Raw genomic sequence first — 20386 nt, 5'->3', positions numbered from 1 at the left:
CTCAGGAGAGGCGCTGCGTCCAATCGGGCGGGGAGGGGGCGCGCGCGGGGCTTTCAAGCGGCGGGGGGTGACGCGCCGCGGACGGGATTCGCCCTCTGGCCCCTCCCCTGCCCGCGAGCGCTCTAAATTTAAGGCACCTGGTGCCTCCTCCAGGCAGCCAGTCAGTCCTGCAGCGCGGAGAGGCGGCTCGGTTCGGCGCGCCCACCCCAGGTAAAGGGACGGGGGCTGCCCCTCCTTCCCCTCCAGGCGGGCGGGGCTGGTCCCGCAGGGAGCTGCCCTTAAGCCCCTCAGGTACTGGGGAGGGACGGGGCTGCCTCAGGCCGGGGGGGGGCGATGGAGGGGCTGCCTTTACCCCCCTCCCCTCAGGTACTGGGGAGGGACGGGGCTGCCTCAGGCCGGTGTGTGTGGGGGGGGCGATGGAGGGGCTGCCCTTACTCCCCTCCCCTCAGGTACTGGGGAGGGTCGGGGCTGCCTCCTCAGGCAGGTGTGTGTGGGGGGGCGATGGAGGGGCTGCCCTTACCCCCCTCCCCTCAGGTACTGGGGAGGGTCGGGGCTGCCTCCTCAGGCAGGTGTGTGGGGGGGGGGCGATGGAGGGGCTGCCCTTACCCCCCTCCCCTCAGGTACTGGGGAGGGACGGGGCTGCCTCAGGCCGGTGTGTGTGGGGGCGATGGATGAAGGGGCCGCCCTTACCCCCCCCCCCCTCAGGTACTGGGGAGGGACGGGGCTGCCTCCTCAGGCCGGTGTGTGGGGGGGCCATGGAGGGGCTGCCCTTACCCCCCTCCCCCTCAGGTACTGGGGAGGGTCGGGGCTGCCTCCTCAGGCAGGTGTGTGTGTGGGGGGGCGATGGAGGGGCTGCCTTACCGCCCCCCCTCAGGTACTGGGGAGGGAGGGGGCTGCCTCAGGCCGGTGTGTGGGGGCGATGGATGAAGGGGCTGCCCTTACCCCCCCCTCAGGTACCGGGGAGCGATGTGCCTGGCCCCTCGGGTGGGGAGGCGATGGATGAAGGGGCTGCCCCCCCCCCCAGGTACGGCTTGGTGATGGAGGGGCTGCTTCTCCCCCGGAGATGGGCTGGGGGGGGGGGGGGTTCCCCTGCTCCCTTCCTCTCCCGCTGCGTGGGCAGGAGCTGGCGGGGCAGCGGCTGCCCGAGTGAGGCGCCTGGCGGGGGCTCTGGTGACCCGCCCCGCCGCTGCACGCGCCCCGCCCGGGTGGAGCCGCTCGCTTCCTGGCCCGAGTGCCCGAAACGTGCCGCGGGCGGGACGCCGCGTTGCTGGAAGCTCCGCTGCGGCGGGGGCCCTCGGGCTGGTGGCAACAGCTCGGCTCGGCGAAGGGCTGGGCAAGGCAGGTGCCTCACCGCCTCGCCCCCCCCCCCCCAAACACACACAGCGGAGTGAGGGCGTGGGTGGACGGCAGCTTCCTCAATGAGCTCATGGCTGGAGGGCGCTTTATGGACGGAAAAGCGCAGCAATCGTGCCACGTACTGGGTTTCCCCTCTGAGGGCGCGGGGCGGGTGGCCGGGGGGGGGAGACACATCATCTGGGGCACTTGCGGTTTTGTGTCTAAGGGGAGAACTGGAGTTTCCATTTTCTCTTTTGGTCCCCTCTTCTCTTTTTTCTCTCTCTCCCCCCCCCCCCCCCCATGGCGCAAAGAGTGAGCATTTGGCCGCTTATTAGCGCGTTTCTGATTGTGCTTGCTCAGAGGGCCCCCCCCCCCCCCCGAAAGTAAAAGTCCTCCTAGCTACAAGAACATTAGTCTGTTCCCTTACATTTGAAATCTGCCAGTATGTTTGTAGTTGTCACCTGGTTTCTAGACCTTTGTTTTGTTGACACTTCCTTAAGCAAATATTAATACAAGCTATGCCTGCCTGAGGGCTAGTCACTTATGTGTCTCACGTGTCTCTCTAAAAATGTAACAAAGTTGTTTAAAAAGACTGTGTTTCTCTGATTTCTGAACTAAAATCTTAATGTATCCCATATTCTTAATTGGTACTGGGGCTGACCTCATCAAATGTGAGATCTGATCAGATTTTGAAAAGTCAGTCTTCCAATGCTGAGGAACTCCCTGCTGCAAAAATGATGTAGATCGTGCCTTGTATATATTATACCCTTTCTTCTGTGGCTGTCTTGTAAAAACTGCCAGTATACTTCAGAAACTGGTGCATATTTTAAGTTTAACTACCTATTTCCAGTTCTGTACAAAAAATGTTTGGTGCTATGGTAGTCCCTAGAGGAGAGATCTCATCTGCCTCTATTGAAACAAGATCAATATAGCTGTGTATCAAAGAATCAGCAGTAGACTTCCTGCCACATACATAACTTCCTGTGGAAAAAGCTGATGGCTATAAACTGTAAACAGTGCTCTATACTTTCATCAGTATTAAACTGTTTTCAGTGTGTTTCCATCTGTGTGAGTAACTCATGGTACCTCTGCTGTCTGCCTCAACAGGAAGAAGTGCACTTGTGACCTCTACAACAGGTTAATGTTCTCTGATAACCTCAAAGCTTATTCATTCAGTGTCTTGATACTATCATGTGTCAAAATGATGACTTGTAACATGTCTATTGGCTGAAATAATCAGGTTACACTTGCATGATGCTGTAGAGGGAGCCTGCAGTGTTAGGAAAACGGTGCTGAAATGACTAACATTGGTACAAGACGTCAGAACATTCTGCAGCAACAAAAAAATTAATAGTTCATTCCAGTATTTTACCAGGATTTTTTTAAATGTCCTCTGTGTGCATTCAGTAACAAACTCCACACTTTTCTAAACTATATTATGTCAGTTAAATCCAGATGTCAAGTAGGATCGCTATATAGAATGATCACAGTAGTATCTCATTCAGGGTTTCTGAATTTTTCATGAGGTGGTTCACATCATAACTGTGCCATATGGAACACCACCCCTTCTGTTTTGCAGTAGCATGGACCACCATATCTGCCAGTAACTATCAAAACACCCCTGTGGCAAATACAGAAACTGCTCTTCTAACCTTGATCTGTGGAAGCAAGGTGGCTAAGCAGATGGCTACAAGGGAAGTTGGAAACCTGTGACTATGCAGTCTCAACAGATCACCAGTGTTCCATGGACTACAACTGTTCTAGATTTGAGATTAGATTTATAAACTAAAGCTAAACACAGTTAAATGAGAGAGGAATCTTAACCAGCTCCTACTAATTAATTTAGTGTAGCCTTAACTAGTGAACAAAAATTACTACACTTGCTGTGATGGCTCACCAAATTTAACTGGTGGAGAGTTCAGGCTGCATATCTAGCCAGTTCCACTTGTGTTCTGGATACTGCAGTGAATTCTGTCCTTTTCAACCTACAGTTCTGTATTGAAAAATGCATACATTTATTGTACATGAGAATTTTTGGGAGGGTAGGCAGAGAAAACAGGTTTTAGCATCTGGTCAGAAGTCCATTGAGAATTCTGGCACCCAGAAAGGGCTGGCTAAATTTCCAGTTCCCATTCTGGGCAGGAATAAAGAAGATTAAATGTTTAGAGCAGGGAGGAGAGGTTTACATCTATTACTCTTCCCTAAGCAGCAGCTAGCTGCCTACCTATATATCCCTGTCTCCTGTATTTCTCCATCTCCCTCCTGGTGAAATATAGCTACAATGAAGTAAATTTCTGATTAGTAGAAACTGAAATGATCAGTAGTGAAATAGCTTAAAATTACCTTAAAGATTCAGTAGGGGTACTGTTGACTTGAAATTCAGTCAGTTTAAAAATTCAGGTTAAAGGGATAGTCTTGAATACTACACCAACACTCTGATGGTCCTGTCAACTTTTGTGGTTTTAAAATTATAGCATCATGCTTCAAAAAGTGGCTTTTCACTGTGTGGTTAGGGTGGGGGGAACCCCATTCAAAGGGAAACTGACTATATAGTCAAACTTATTTTGAGCTTATGCTCAAATTTTAGTCTTTAAGGTGCCACATGTACTCGTGTTCTTTTTGTGGATACAGACTAACACAGCTGCTACTCTGAAACCAGTCAAACTTGGGTTACCCCATCTAATGTGCTACCAAATGCACAAACAGAAAATAGCCTACTGGTAAAGCTATACTGGTGGGGAATTTTAGCAAAGTTTCCCATGGAGATGCAATCTCTTTAACCTGAAGCTTAGCTTTTTTTCAAGCATAATTATGTTTAAATGTCAACTATAATTATGGTAACAAAACTAGCTTTGTTTGACACCCCTCTGCTGTAAAACAAAGAACCTTTGAGAGAGATAGTGAGGAAGCTGTAGTAACAGTCACGCTATTTCCCATATGTAAGCAACTCTCCAGTACATGGCAGGAAATTGCAGGAAAAATCATTTGAAATCCATGCTCCCCTTCCTCCACCCATTAGGGTCATGTTCAAGAAAATAAAGTCTTACTTAGCTTCCTCTAAGTCAGTGCCTTCTGCACAAGGAGATCAAGAGTTAAAAACTATAAATATAAAGTACTCCTGCACTAGAAACCATGTAATCTGAAACTTCTACTCCCTGCCTTTTGTAAAGGTACAGCCTGCTCTAAACATTAAGGCCAAATTAATTTTAATACAATCACCAAATAGTCCCTTTCTTGTTCAAATAGTACAGTCTCTGAAGTGATGTTACTGAAATATTAACTGTACTAAAGTTCTAATATTAGACTAAGGGACATCAGTTAGTTCAGTTTTGGCCAAGAGAAGCTGACTTGCTGAAATTATCCTGACTGGTGCAGCTTCTATTTTCAGTGTGTTCAGTTGTTTCAGAAATATTTCCAGAGTACTTTTTAAAGTTAGACTTTCTGCTCCAGCATCCAATGTTTGTTGCTGTGTCAATCCCAGGATATTAGAGACTAGGTGGGTGAGGTAGTATCTTTTAATTGGATCAACTTCTGTTGATGAGACACACAAGCTTACACAGAGCTCTTCTCCAGGTCTGGGACCAGATCTGTGCTACCACTTATAACTTATGTAGCTCAGGGTAGGGTGTGAATAAGCCAACCCCCTCAAGCAATATAAGTTACACCAGCTGTTCTCAAACTTCATTGCACTGTGACACCCTTCCCCCTTCTGACAAAAATTACTACATGACCCCAGAAGGGGGGACCAAAGCTCAAGGGCTTCTGCCCTGGGCAGGGGGCATATAACCTTAGCCACCCCCTCCCTTCCCTGGGCTGAAGCCCTCAAGTTTTGGCCCCAGGTGGTGGGGCTCTGACTTTAGCTTCAGTCCTGGGTGGTGGGGGCCCTTTAGCCCTAGGCCCCAGCAAGTCTAATACCAGCCTTGGTGACCCCATTAAAATGGGGTGGTGACCCACCGTTTGAGAACCCTTGACTTACACTGCCATAAGCATCAGTGTGGACCACGCTATATCAGCAGGAGAGCTGCTCTCACAGAGGTGGATTTATTATGCCAGTGGGAGAGCGTGCGCGCTCTCTCTCATCTGCATAGAGTAGGGGTGGCCAGACTTAGACCCTCTGAGCCACATAAACCATCTTCAGAAGTTCGAGAGCCAGGGCATGCCAGCCAGGGCTCAGGGCTTCAGCCCTGTGGGAGACACCTGATGGGACTTCAGCCTCGCTCCTGCTGAAGCCCCGAGCCCCTGCAGGGCAGAAGCCCTGAGACTCCCACTCCATGCTGGGCAGCAGCCCCTACCTCCACCACCTCACTGAAAAGCAGAGGTCCCAAGCTGCTCCCCCAGTCTGGTGGGTGGGGTGGGGGGGTTTGCAAGCGGCACTTTAACAGTAAAAGAGCCACAGTTTGGCCACCCTGGCATAGAGCCTCTTGACTAGATACACTACAGCAGCGCCGCTACACTGGTGCTACTGATGTAGCACTTACAGTATAGGCACCCCCCTGAGCGATGCAAGTTTCAGCGCTGTAAAGTGGCTGTATAGACAGTGCTGGGAGCCATTCCCCTCACAGAGGTGGTTTTATTACAGCGCTGGCAGAGCTCTTCCCCAGTGGTGGAGCCATGACTACACAGCCATGTTAAAGCGCAGCCACGGCAGAGTTTTAACATGGCTGTGTAGGCGTTCTCTAGAGCTGGGAAACTTAATCGAAGTGTCACAGCTAAATATAAGGTGGAACAGATTGTTTAGCATAAGTAGCTAACACATTTCAAGGGACTAGTCAAAGTGAAGTGACCTGTTAACACGCTTCCAGTCAGGGGGAGGGGTGGGGGGTTGTAGACTATTGAACCTTAAATCCAGCCTTGACAACTGACCCATGGCTAGAAAGGGTTAAACATCCAGTAAAATGAATAACCCAGAGAAGACATGTGGGGAGATAATGTTTGCATATTTACCTATATATGAGTAGGGTGGACCATGTAATCAAGTCTTTGCTACTACAAAGCTCACCATCTCTGCTGTGAATCTGAAACTCAATGAATTGAACTCCTATCTGTATGTGTATTGGTCTTTTAACCACATTCTTTTTTGTTTAATTTTTAGTTTAATAAGAATTGGCTGTCATGTATATTTAGGTAAGCTCTGAAACCTTCATTAACTTGGGAGGTAAAGTGTCCGATCCTTTGGGACTGATAGAACCTGTTCTTTTACATGATGAAATATTTGACTTGCATACCTGGATGGGGGCCTGATGCTGGATCACTTTAAGGTTACTGTTTAGACTTGAGTAACCAGTAAGGTAATAAATAAGCTGTGCTGATTTGGTGAATTTAAGTATTGGAATATCCACCAGCTTTTGGGGGATTGTCTGCCCCATTCTTTGCAGTTCACCCTAATTGAGTGACCACAGCTGGCTCCCCCACTAGGACCCCAGTAACAACTGACCAGGTCATTGTACAAGATTCACTTATGTTAACTACAGACATTACAGCTGTACCACTGTAAGGTCTCCTGTGTAGCTGCTCTTTGCCAGAAGGAGAGCCTCTCCTGCTGACATAACATTGCCCACACCAGCACTTTTGCCAGCAAAAATTATCTCAGTGAGAGGGGTGGTTTTTCATACCCATGACTGACACAAGTTTTACCAACAAGTGGTCGTGCAGACACAGTCTCTATATTCAGTTACCCAATCCAATGGCTAAACATTAACAAATTTTGTTTACTGTTTAAGCAACTACTTATGCTAAATGAAATGGAGGCTGAGAAATAGTCTTTCTTGAATGATCATATTAAGAATGTATACAAGGGCAGCCAAGCCATTTACTAACAGTTGTGCTACAATTAGCATCTATGGTAACCTTTTAAAATGAGTTTTCACTAAGCTAGGTAAGTTAATACCTAAATATTTGTAACTAGTGTGTGAACAAGTGACTAGATGTTCTAAATGGTACCATGTAAGGAAACGTGTAACGCAGCAGCAGCTCCTTGCCTTCGCGGAAGACGGTGCAGTAGGACTGAGCCAGCCATCTCCTGGGTGCTCTTGGCAGATCTCGGTGGGGTCGATCAGGGTGCCTGGACAGACATGGCTATCCTCCTCTTAGAGCACTGAATGGGAGCCAGACACTCCAGGTCATTCTCCAAGTTTTGTCTCATGGAGAGTCAGTCCTGCCTGGAATATCATGCGAGCTGGAGGCTCTCCCAGCTGATAGCACTGTGCAGTCAAGCCTACCCCTTGCTCCCATGGCTCATGAAGCCTGGACAGTAGTAAGGAGCAGTTCAACTATAGGCTTAGCAAGTGCAGAATGTGCCTTTAGATGTTTTAAAGCTCGCCGATGCTGTTTGCTGACTAGGTCAGACCTCAGCACAACCAACATTCCCATTGTTGCTGTTTGCCATGTGCTCCATAATATCTGAGTAAGGGGGAAGACATTTATGGAAGGATGAGAGGTTGAGGCCAACTACCTGGCATCCAATTTTGAGCAACCAGACACCAGGGCATTTAGAAGAGCACAGCAAGGCACGCTGCGCATCAGAGAGGCTTTGAAAACCAGTTTTATGACTGGCCAGGCTTCAGTGTGACAGTTGTGTGTTTCTCCTTGATGCAAACCTGCCCTTTGTTTTTAATACGCTGTAAGCCAACCACCCTCCCCCCTTTGAAATAAAGTAACTATTGTTTTGAAACCATGCATTCTTTCCTTATTAATTAAACAAAACCAAAAAACTTGACAGGGTAGCCTGAGTGGGGTAGGGGAGGAGGGAAGGACAAGGCCACATTGATTTTGAGTGTTGCTACAATAAGCAAACTGTTTGAATGACAGCCTTCTGTCGCTTGGGTCATCCTCTGGAGTGGAATGGCTGGGTGCCCGGAGCCCTTCTCCCCCCCACCCCCCCCACATTCTTGGGCATCTGGGTGAGGCAGCTATGGAACATGGGGAGGAGGGTAGGCGGTTATACAGTGGATGCAGCAGGGGTCTGTGCTCTCGTTGGCTTTCCTATTAGCCTAGCATCGTGTCCTACCTCCGCTCTTCACACTCACTGAATTCTTTCTGGCCTCTGCCACTGAATATCTCAGGGCACAGCTTAATGCATGATCAGTGCGGGAGGACTGCATGAGCTCAGAAAACATGTCATCATGAGTGCTTCCCTCCGCCTTCCCACCTGCGATCTCCTCAGGGATGGAGATGATAGGGGGAGCCTAGAAACACTCTACAATTCTGGGGGGACTGCATGGTCACCTGTGCTGCTGAGTTTGCCATGCTGACCAAACAGGAAATGAAATTCGAAAGTTCCTAGGACTCTTCCTGTGTACCTGGCTAGTGCATCAGAGTTCAAAGTGCTGTCCCAAGCAGTCACAATGGAGCACTCTGGGGTAGCTTCTGGAGGCCAATACCATCGATTTGCATCTGTACTATCCCAAATTTGACCCAGCAAGGTCAATTTTTAGCACTACTGCCTTCATCAGGGAGGAGTAAAAAAGTTTATTTTAAGAGCCCTTTAGGCCGATGGAACGGGCTTGGCTGTGTGGACCCAGTCCTTTTAAATTGGACCTAACATGGCAGTGTAGACCAGGCCTTAGTCTTGCTGGATGTTCTGATTTGATTTGGAGTCAGTTTGAGCCAGTCTTTAATGACATAGCTCTTCCACTCAGACCACTAGGTGACACTCCTATTTCCTGCTTCCTGCACTTAGCAGGAGACTTAAACTTTTTTACAATGCAAAGTGCAGAGGGGAAACAGAGGCACAAAGGCTTCATAATAAATATTTCAGAGAATTCCCATATTGTCTCCCCTTATCTTCTACACTGGTGGCTTGACTGCCCTCCTATCACTGAACATCAGTAAGAATTTCCTACTGGGATAAGAGTCTAGCATACTATAGCTTGGCCATGGTGAAGCAGCCACACAATATATTTTGAAGAGTTGTTCTGATGCAGCAAAATGATTCAGAGCTGCTATTACTCTCTTCTCTCAGCCCCACAGTTCAGCAGACTCTCTGCTTCATGACTAGCTAGAGGAAAGCAACCAGCCCTTAACCTAAACCCATTTATTGGATTTTTAGGTTATCATAGTGCCTTGTATTGACCACTTTAAAGTTATTGCAATGTCTGTCTTGTTAAAAGAAATAAAAAATAGTATGGTGAACTATGCCTCTTAAAGGGGTTAACAAGAATGTGTTTTCCTTCCTGTTTATAGGGTGATTCTCTTCCAGGCAAATAAAGCCCAGCCCAACCCAACTATCCTGAGTTTGAGGCCTATGTACTGACTAATGCAAAGCTCAAGTAAAACTGACATTTCTTCTAGCATTAGGTTAATTTTAGATGAACAAACTCAACCTTTAAGACACAATAGTGATACATTCACTTAATCCTGACTATGAAACCTACTCAGGAAGAAGGCAGCTACTGAACTGTCATTATTATAAAAATGAACTGTGCATACTTTGTGTTCAAATATAATAGATACTTGACTGTAGCATAGTAACCCTGTTCCTGTGACCACATCACAGCTGTTGTGGACATGTTCCAGGCAGGAAAAAGGAAACTATCCAGCATCCTCTAAGAAAGTAATTGCATGTGCTAGTGTTGCAGGGGGAGGAGGAACAAACACATGATCGGCCTTTCTATATAAGGAGAAAAGTGGGGTGATGGGCTACTTCCAATTGCAATGCAGAGAACACATGACCTAAGATGTTACAGCTCTTCCTGGTAGATGCTAGTTTAAAAAAATAAAGGATGTTACACATCTGTGCTCATGCTGATAGACTGCAGAGGAGGAGGATTGAACAAAGGCACAGAAAATGCTCTGAGATTCTAAACCATAATTCTGTGATGGTGGTTGGGTTTTTGGGGGTTAAGATCTAAATTCATTATTTCTGGCTAAATAGCATAGGATATAAATGAGAACCTTTTTATGAGATGTTCAAAATTGTAAGCAGGTCAACTATAGACTATACTTCTAAAAATGAATTGGGAAAATCTGACAACTAACAAATCTAATAGAATATATTCTATATCTAGCACCATCCTAGTACTGGACCAGATAAAGAATCTTATTTTATTCTTTGCAAATACAAATATTGCTGTCGTCAGTGACAGTTGTTTGAATGGGCTTGTTCAGATAACAATGTTAAGTGGTTTCCTTAAAGCAGTTTTAAACTATCACTTTGTCATTTTAAACTTTTGCAGGGACAATGCTGTCTGAATCAGAAATGGGTACTGTATTGGCAGATTCAGCCCCTAACTCAGAAGTTCCAGTGCCATGTGGGGTGTCTCTTAGTGATGTCTTGGTGAACTCTCCATCCAGGTTTGTCCAGTTTCTTTAAGAATTTTTTTAGGTTTTCATTTGATTAACTAGACTGGTTTCCATGATCTACATTAACATGGGCTTGTACTATTAAAATCTAATGCTGTGAGGAGGGAAAAGAGCAGAATAGAACTTGCTTTTAGTGCAGTGACTAGCTTCTGAAATACACTGCATTTAGCTTATGTTCAAAAAGCATTCTGTACAGGCAGACTGAACTTCTTATAAAAGTATGCATTTAATGTTAACTCTGGCAGAATTTAAATTTGTCCGTAGAAAGGCATGGGCCGATACTTAGCACTTCTATATTATGGAATGTTGCTATACTGCAAACAGAATATTGGGTGTCTGCAGGGAAATCTCCAAATGTAGGAAAGTACATCTTGTTTGTGCCACATATGAGGGAAGCAAGGGGGATTTGGCTCAAAGTAGACCATGTAGAGCTATGTATCTGCTACAGCCCATGGGGAAAACTAAAAGATTGGCTGCCCAGAGATGGGAGATCACTGTGCAGCTTCCCCCCCCCCCCCCCCGAGAAAACACGCTCAGTGGTGCAGCTGCACCCAACCCTGACACTGCACAAGGACCAGGCCTGCCCCAGAAACACTCCAGGGACCTTCCCCTCCATGCCAGGTGTGGGCAGGCAGGCTCAGCAAGGCAGGATCCAAGAGTGGAGGGACTTAATGTGGAGGGGGGATCCAGGTGTGGGTTGAGAGGGTTGTGGGGGCAAAATGAGGAATCTGGGTGCATGGGCTTGTTGGGGTGGGGGTCTGGGCACAATGGTGATGGGACTTCCTGCAGGGGGCTCCAAGTGAAGATGGTTGGGGCTCAGTAGGGTGGGGGTGCAGGTGGCTCAACAGGGTGGTCCAGATGCAGGGGGAATGGGGCTTACTAGAGGCTCTGTGGGGGGAGGGGAGGTGAGACTCAGCAGGAGGTTCTAGTTATGAGAGGGTCTGGATGCATGGGGGTTGGGCAGATGGTGGAGCATTTCCCTGTACAGGGATCCCTCCCCTTGCAGCTGAGGAATGAGTGTAGGAAGCAGCGGAAGTTTGCAGAGCTTCCTGCAGCTGGATGAGAAATCTTTGGGTGGGTCTGACCCAGGTCCCAGATGCCATGTGGGGGAAGAGGAAGTCCTGTCCTCCCCTGCACAGCCAGGATTAGCAGCTGAGCCAGGCACAAGGTAGAAACCACTAGCCAGGTCTTCCCCTGCCCCACAGTGGTTTACATCTCTGCTGGCTGCCCTGGGTACCCAAACCATACTGCTGGGGAAGGTCATGTGATCACTCTTGTGGCTTCCCTTTGCTTCCCTGTCAGTCATTTTTCTGCAGTGTTTGCGGAGGAGAGAACTCCATAGGTTCACCTGACCAGCTATAGTCTATCACTCCATGGCCCATAAAACCCTCCCTAATTTAGATGGCCTGGAACAAAGATTTGTGTATAGCCTTGAACCCTAGCCAATAGGGAAGTGTCTTGCAAAAAGATATCTTCAATTAAGGCTTAAGGTGATTTAAGCAATTATATTTCATTCACACTTGCTCCTGCATAATTATAGCATAAGAGCCTTGTCAAACCAACTGCTGCTGGAGAAATTGGGATCCTTTTTTTAAAAAGGAGCTTAAGAATTAGGCTCCCCAATCCAATGAAATTAGTGGGATTTAGGTGCCAAACTCTCCAGAGGCTCTCAGCCTAAGATCTTGTGTCTCTTTATTTGAAACACATGAAGAAAACAACTTTTGACCTGGTGTGGGAAAATAGCCTGAATCTCCAGGGTAAATCAAAAGGAAAGCTTGTGTTGTGGTGGTAGCATTGTTTGTGGAAGTGTTTGTACTCCAGTGCCACAACCTGCTAGAAAAACCACCCACATCTTGCTAGTGAATACTAAACCATGTTAAAAAGCTGGTACCTCTTAGCCCTGCGATAGTTGCCCAAACTTCCTTCCATTAATAAGCAACCTTGTTGTACTGCTAATAGAGTAAATTTTACCATTTGCAAATACTGCAACACTGCTCCTCTATTTCTTAATGATGTTGCTTTACTGTTTGATCTATAAGATTAGTAAGAATGACCAGTCTGACTTTTCAGTGGTTCTGCATCCATTTATCAGTATTAATTTATCCTCTGCTAGCTTACAGCTACCAAATGCCCTAGTAAGTAGTGAAGTTTCTGCAACCTCTCATTGGTCTTCAGTTTTATGTACTGATCTGCCTGATTAAAGCAGTCCTTAGTCTATTTCCCCCCCTCCCCTTGCTTTGACCTCCTAAACTACTCTCTCAAATGCACAAACACTTCAGCAAAATGAACACTTAAAGGACAGTTATTCATGCCAATCTGGCAACAGAAGTGCAAACTGATAAGAAGCATACTTTATGCTGGCCCCGCAGTTAAGACTCCATAGCTTGCTGAGCAAGGTTAAGGGACAGACTTACTTTCTCCTGTTCTGGTTCTGGATTGCAGACCTAGTGGGAGAAGCAAGCTTTGTTTTATTGTGCAGTGTCAAAATAGCTACCTCAGACTTAATTGCAGTGGTTTGAGTCCTTCTATTTTGGCAGATCATGAGAGAACCGCCTCCAAATACAGCAGTTGTGCACCCACCCCTGGAACTCTAGGGATGGGGACAAGAACTGAACTTTACTGGTTCAAAACCAGTGACAATGTACTAACTGTAAAATGTCAACACTTCTCCCCCCACATCTGCTTGACTGCCAGTTAAAACAGTCACCTCATGTGTAATGAACAAGTCTGCTCATTTTTACAGTGAGATAAACATAGCACCTCAAATGCCAGTATGTGTTTCTCCAGAAAACTACATTTTAAACAGAACAGTTCAATTCCCCTTCCAAAAGGGGGAGAACTAGAAGTTTGGGGTGAAGGACACAAATTCTGACTGAATCAGGAACAGAAACATGCCTGGGACCAACGTTCTCTCATACCAAAGCCAACAGCTGAAACTACAGATCTGTCTACAGCCAATCATGTGCCAGGACTTTTGTATGTCACAATGATCTAGCTAAGATTTGCTATTTCTATAGCAACAGTTCGTGTCCAAGTGACCCTGCCTGCATGTAGGGTCAAAGTGGATACCTAGTGCTAGGGACAGCCTAGAATTCAGAAGTCAGTGATGTCATAAGAACCTAGTGAGTTCCAGAGTATTTTCTGAACAAATGCCAGTCTTCTAGAAGTGGACACAGAGGGATACAGTCAGACTTAAACTGTGGATCAGTACTTAACAGAACAAAAGGTGGGACTCTTCCCCCACCTGAGTCTTCAGGAAGAGTGAAGGTTCAGCACTGACATGAAGTGCTCACCTGCCTATCGACCTGCAGTGATGTCAAAGTGACAGACTTTAGAGAAACAGGAAGGCAAGATGGGAATATTCAATCCTTCTGGGGTGGAAAATAAGCTTTATATATTTTTTGGCAGTCATGGCTGACTAATAGGAGTTAAGGTGACTGTATGAATGGTGTGTTGTACAGTGCAGGGGAGCAAGCACCAGCCATATGAATACTAGGAGAGCAGGACAGTTACACTTGTAGCTCAAGGGATCTCATTCTGGTGCGTGGTTCACACGGGTCCCCAAAGGCCAGGCCAGAGTTCAGCTTCCAGTTAGGTTATCTGGAAGGTACAGTATATGACTGCTGTCAGTCTTCATTATGGCAAATATACCTGGCTAATGAGGGCAGAGAATGAAGGTCTGATAAATAAACCTGTCTTGGAGAGGAAGAATACAAAGTCTCTTCATTCCTATCAGTAGCCAAGAGGGTAGAGTGGAGTTCACTTCCTCCCCATCTTCTACAAAAGTTAAGGGACAGTGCTTACCAGATGTCTTCTAGCAAGGTTGAACCTGGAGTAGAGCTGCTGCCCAGCACCGTGATGGGATGATCCCTTAACCTCTAGGTTGATGACTCAACTAACTCTGGTTAAGGCTGTTTTAGTCACTGGTATTTTTAGTAAAAGTCATGGACCAGTCACAGCTAGGGGTGCAGGCTCTGGGGTGGGGCTGGGGCAGGGGGTTGAGGTATGTGGGGTAAGGACTCCAGCTGGGGATGCAGGCTCTGGGGTGGGGCCAGGGATGTGGGGTCTGGGGTACAGGCTGCCCCAGGGCTACAGTGGGGAGAGGACCCCCCAAGCTTTCCCCACAGCAGCACCTGGGCTGGGGGTGCCTCTCCTATGGCCACAGCACACCTGGGGCTGGGGGGAGAGGAATCTCTCCCTGCTGCAGCCCTGAGCACCTGTGTGGAGCTTAATAGGCTGCTGTGCAGCTTAGAGGGAACTTGGCCCATGACTTGTACTATACCCCTGATTAAATATGGGGAGGGCTGGGGGGATGCCCCGGGGCGGGGGGGCACACTGTGGGGGGAGTTGGTGGGGCTGACAGGTTCCCAACCTGGCTTCTCGGAAGCAACATGTCCCTCCCTAAGCTCCTAGCTCTGTGCACTGCCAGCACCATAGCTCCCATTGGTTGGGAACAGTGCTGGCAGTGCCTCTGGGTGGAGGCAGCACACAGAGCTAGGAGCTGAGAGAGGGAGGGACAGATGGACATGTTGCCCCTTCTGGGAAGGGCCCCACCAAAGTAAGCACTGCCCAGAGCCCTCACCCCTCCCACACCAAATCTCCTCCCACCACTGGGGGGCAGGCAGTGGTCTGAGACTGCCCCAGCAGTGGCTGGTGCAACTGGTCCATGGGCTGCCCCAGAAGTCACAAAGTCATCAAATTGGTGACCAACTCACAGCCTAAACTATTAGTTTGAGCTCAAGGTGAGTCCTACATAACTTTGAGGCAGTGATCAAAGACTAAGTCTAGACCATAAAAATGGTGAAACACTAGTTAGGTGTCAGTAGCAGCCATATTAGCCTGTATTCGTAAACACAAAAGGAGTACTAGTGGCACCTTAGAGACTGACCAATTTATTTGAGCATAAGCTTTCATGAGCTACAACTCACTTCATCGGATGCATCTCTAAGGTGCCACTAGTACTCCTTTTGTTTACTAGTTGGTGGTGGTTTCAGTCCCATAACAGGTATCTCAAACATTGTATGACTTGTGAAAAGCTACTTCCATGGTGGAGGTGGGGACTAGTGTGTGTGGTAATTCCCTAAAAGAAGGGACTGGAGATGCATGGTGGGCTAGGAAGAGACCTCAAGACACTATTGAGGCAAACAGCTTAGTAGGAGTCAAAATTGACTTGTGGCTCAGATGATCCACAGTTCCATAAGATAGAATGCAATAGGATATAACCTATGCTTCAAGAGAAAAGCCAATCATTAACTGATAAGCATTTAGGAAAAACTTCCCTTAATGGACTAACCAGACCAGAGGGCGTTTCTTTCATCGTCCTTTGAAGCATCTGGTGTTGGCCTGATGTGGTGGTTTCTGACTAGCAATGGCTGAAGCATACTAGAGTTTGGGCAAAAGCAGTGTTGTGAAAATTTACCTACTTTCAGGCTGCTGAATCCTTCTGAGGGAAGTTGGGGACCCTTAGGACTTTCCTGAGAGAGTGCTGGGTGACCACTAATCTGAGTGGTAAGGAGGGAAAGCTGCTGGGGCCAAGTGTCCTGGATTAGCGCTCTGTGGTAGCAAGCAGGGAAGACCTGCTCCCTAGAAGGAGCAGAAGAGAGCTCCTCCACTTCTGGCATCTGCTTTTGTAAGCCCACTACTTGGGAAGTTGTTTTGGTTTTGTTTGTTCAATTGTGCCAGCCTTCCTAGCTGCCAGTGGATGCTAAGCTTGAGTTCAGACACAGCTTGCCTGGAAATGCAAGTAATCAGTTTATGTTGGTCAAAACCAGTTCTGTGTTCAAACTTATGTTAACAAAAACACTTTGGATTTAGATTGTAAACTTTTTGAGGCTGGGACTGTCTTGCTAGGTTAGCCCCACATAGACTATCAGTAAAAGGACAACAAACTCAAATCCAGAATATTGGGGACCAATAATATAGGAGGAAAATCCCCCTCCTAACATCAAGGGATTAGCAAAATGAAATTATGAAACTGAGAAAAATATCTGAACTGTGATGGGAATATGCTATGCACTTAGGTCGGTGTACTAAAATAACATCCAATACTTAGTGCTTGCTATTGCTTGCAGAACTGTTGAGGACCATAGTGCTGAGATAACTGAAGAGACTAAGACTGAGGAATCTCAGTTAAATATGTTTAGATCCAAAGGTAAGCAAAAAGGAATCTGTTACAACTGTCTTTTTGTTGTAGACTAATACATTGCTCTAAACTTCAAATTGTTGAATTCCAAAATTGTATCTTGTAAAACAAGAAACATGAACTGCAGGATAGTCTCCTGAGAAACCATGCTGAATTTAGCTTGGGTTGCAGTGGTGGTAGCCCTCAGGGAGGGTAAATATCCATTGGCACACAGTGTAGTAACACAAGCCCCTGCTGGGGTTGGGGCAGAGGCACTGAATGAGTTTGGCTCTTGTGCCAGCTGTTCTTGTACAAGCATCTTTTGGCAGAATAGCACCCTCCTTGTTAGAGGGTATGTGAAAGTATTAGTGGGAGGGAGAGGTTTCAAGTTCCCTATCTTTGTTCTTTTGCATACAGCTTGAATATAGTTCAGGTTTCAGCAAAACTCCAGTCTTAAAATAGAATCTGAACTACCTGCCAACTTGCCCAAGTACAGAATAAGTGATAATTCACGTTATACCTTGGGTATAATCTCTCAGATCTGACCTCTTATTTCATAGTGGCAGAAGGAAAAATCTAAATGCAAGACATTACACTAACATTATTTATTTAATACTAGCTTCATCCCCTGCCTCAGGCTTATGGACAACACGACGGGATGGAGAAGTTAAACTGAGGCTAGATCAACATGGTATTGGTAGTGAGACACCAAAAACTGTTCATGAAGTATTCCAGGAAGCTGTTAAAAAATACGGTAACTATTTTGCCCTTGCATCAAAGAAGGGTGACAAGTGGATAAAGCAAACTTATAAACAATACTATGAGGAATGCTGGAAGGCAGCAAAAAGCTTTATAAAGGTATGTCTTACAGAACTTTTATTCACCCATCCACTATTACTGTGATTGCAGTAATGTCCATATTCAGTCACTGAAGCTTAGGCAATGTTTAAGTATGCCCTAATCTTACAGGAAGAGGGTGGGGCACAGTGGATAGTGTGGCTCAGTATCATGGAGTCTTAATGATACATTTGCTAACTGAATTGTTCTGTCTGAAACTTCTCATGTGCTCATGCCAGAGGATGACTCTTCAGGAGGCATGTGAGTTGGTTTTTCATCTTGGATATACTTAACATTCCTCAAAGGAATTTAAACTTAAACTCCAAACTTGGCTTATTCTGTTTTTAACTCTAAAAATGTGGGTTAATTCTAGACACTTATTATATAAATGTTTAATTTTCCTCCCTGCCCACAGTCAAAAATTCAAGACCACCTTACAAAACTGTCAAACTTACCAGCCAAGCCTCAATCTGTTTGCATACTCTCTGCTGCAATAAGTAATGAGAACTAAGGATGTGATTACTCTCTCCAGAACAAGTGTTTCATGTCTGGTTCCAAGAGGTCAGGCTCTTCTTAGACTTCTCAGCGACTAGCAGGGGCTGCTGCTTGACACCACTGTTACTATATGCGAGTGTCTGCTACTGTCCATGAAATGTTTTATCAAAATATTTCAATATTAAGGAAATGGCCAAACTGGGAAAAGTGACCTTTGTATAAGTGAAAAGTTGCTTCAAAACGTTCTGCTTGGCTTTTCGCTAGCATAAGTCTTGTCTGCCACCCTCTTGCAGAAACTCTATGGCTGAATATTAGAATATAACCTCTTGTCCAGGTTTCACTCATGAGGATTTGTCAAACTAAAAATAGCATGTGCTTTCTGTTAACCTATTGCTCTAATTTAAAGCTCTGAAATCCAAGATTCCTGCCCTTTCAATTGCACAGTAAGAGTTCCTGCTGCAAAACCAGGAGGATTTTAGGTGAAATCCTGGTACAGTTGAAGTCCATAGCATACCAGCCCTGGGCTTCAATGGAGTCAGGATGGATGTTTTTGATATTACAGATACATCACATTTTAATTTAAAATGTGACTAACACTTAAAGTAACTATGTAAGGTACTAAATGCAAGGGTCTCTTAACTCTTTCTGCCACTTTTTAACTTTGCCCAAGTCCACAGAGGGAGCAGATATCTGTCTGGATTAAACTCAGGAATTCAGATTTCCTGATCTGGTCTTCCACTATAGAGTATTACTTCATGCTAATGAAGTGGTCTTATTGCATTTGCACTTTGTCAGCATTGAACAAAACAGAGCAATATCTTGAGATTAAATTTAAACTTGTGTTTTGGTTCTGTGCTAATTCTTGAGGGAATTTCTTTAATGTGAATCCTCTTGTACACTGGCTGGGGTTTTTCTTGATGATGATGATTAAGCTCAAAGTATATGCCTGCTTCTAGCAGCCATATAGAAAAGATGTTCAAACTAAGGCTATGTCTATACTACTAATGTTGGCAAAACTATATTCAGGAGTGTGGAAGAAAAGCATCTGAGCAACATAATTTCACCAGCAAGAGCAGTGGTGTACGCAGGGCTATGTCAATGGGAAAGCTTCTCCCACCAACATAGCTACTGCTGCTTGTTGAGGTGGTTTTATTACATCAACAGGAGAGCTCTGTCAGCATAGAGCAGCTACACAAGCAATCTTACAGTGGCACACATGTGCCACTGTAAGTTCACTAGTGTATACATGGCTTAACTCATCTTAAGGCATTTTTCCCAAGAGAAATAAGTCCTATCTGATCTTTATTTACAGTTGGGATTGGAGCGTTTCCATGGAGTGGGCATTCTGGGATTTAATTCTGCAGAGTGGTTTATTGCTGACATTGGAGCTATTCTAGCTGGGTAAGAATCCAATTTAGTCTTTTAAAGTGCCAGTGCAAGCTATTATATTTTCAGATGCCAAAAGGTGTTAAACATGATTAAACAATTGATGTCAAAGGCTCTACTCTTTATTTGTGGTTAGCAATTTGTTTAGACTCTAGATATACTTCTTTAACTATCATTAGTACCTCTAACAAATGAACAAGAGGGGCTAGAGGGATACATATATAGCTTAGTTAGAGCAGGGGTTCTCAACCTTTCTTTCCGAGCCCCCCTCCCACATGCTATAAAAACTCCACTACCCACCTGTGCCACAACAACTGGTTTTCTGAATATAAAAACCAGGGCCAGTGTTAGGGGGTAGCAAGCAGGGCAATTGCCAGGGCTCCCACACCACAGGGAGCCACATGAAGCTAAGTTGCTCAGGCTTTGGCTTCTGCCATGGGTGGTGGGGCTCGGGGCCTCAGGCTTCAGCCCCATGCAGTTGGTCTTCAGCTTTCTGCCCTGGGCCCCAACAAGTCTAATCCTTGGTGGACTCCCTGAAACCTGCTCATGGACCCTAGTTGAGAATCACTGGATTAGAGGATGTCGTGCTTCCATAATGCTGAGCTGAAGCAATAATATGCTGGTCTGAAAGAATGTTTCATTGCACTTCATGTTGGGGGGAGGGGAGAGACTACTAGTCCTGTAACTGAGCAGAGGTTCTGCAAAGAATCTAGTATATTGTGGCTCCTGAAAAACAAATTATAGATCTTTAGAAATTGAAATTCCATTCATAGAATTTAGCACAAAGGAGGTATCCTCATTAATCTAAACTCTTTTTTGTAATGGAGCACTTTTCCAGGTGGGAAGGCTCTTCTGTTAAAGAGGCCAACTTCTAAGACTGAAATCTTTAACTATTACCCTCTAACTCTGATT

The 20386-nt window shown here is 46.1% G+C and overlaps 1 protein-coding gene across 6 annotated transcripts in view; it reads left to right on the top strand.

The window, feature by feature from the left end:
* ACSBG2 (acyl-CoA synthetase bubblegum family member 2) overlaps positions 1-20386 on the top strand; it is a 38344-nt gene continuing 17958 nt past the window's right edge. The window contains exons 1-6 of one of the 6 annotated variants that reach the window (XM_043536131.1): positions 1-210; positions 6428-6459; positions 10509-10626; positions 16707-16786; positions 17394-17614; positions 19401-19489. In XM_043536131.1, coding sequence (XP_043392066.1) covers positions 10514-10626; positions 16707-16786; positions 17394-17614; positions 19401-19489 — 503 coding nt within the window. In that variant the 5' untranslated portion in view covers positions 1-210; positions 6428-6459; positions 10509-10513. Of the gene's footprint in view, positions 292-6427; positions 6460-10508; positions 10627-16706; positions 16787-17375; positions 17615-19400; positions 19490-20386 lie in introns of all 6 variants that reach the window. The other 5 variants (XM_037885558.2, XM_037885557.2, XM_037885559.2 and 2 more) reach the window with 5 other exon arrangements.

The sequence above is a fragment of the Chelonia mydas genome, chromosome 25, assembly GCF_015237465.2.
Source record: "Chelonia mydas isolate rCheMyd1 chromosome 25, rCheMyd1.pri.v2, whole genome shotgun sequence".
NCBI lineage: Eukaryota > Metazoa > Chordata > Testudines > Cheloniidae > Chelonia > Chelonia mydas.
Note: the sequence above shows the minus strand (reverse complement) of the source record. Positions and strands in the feature narration are given on the sequence as shown.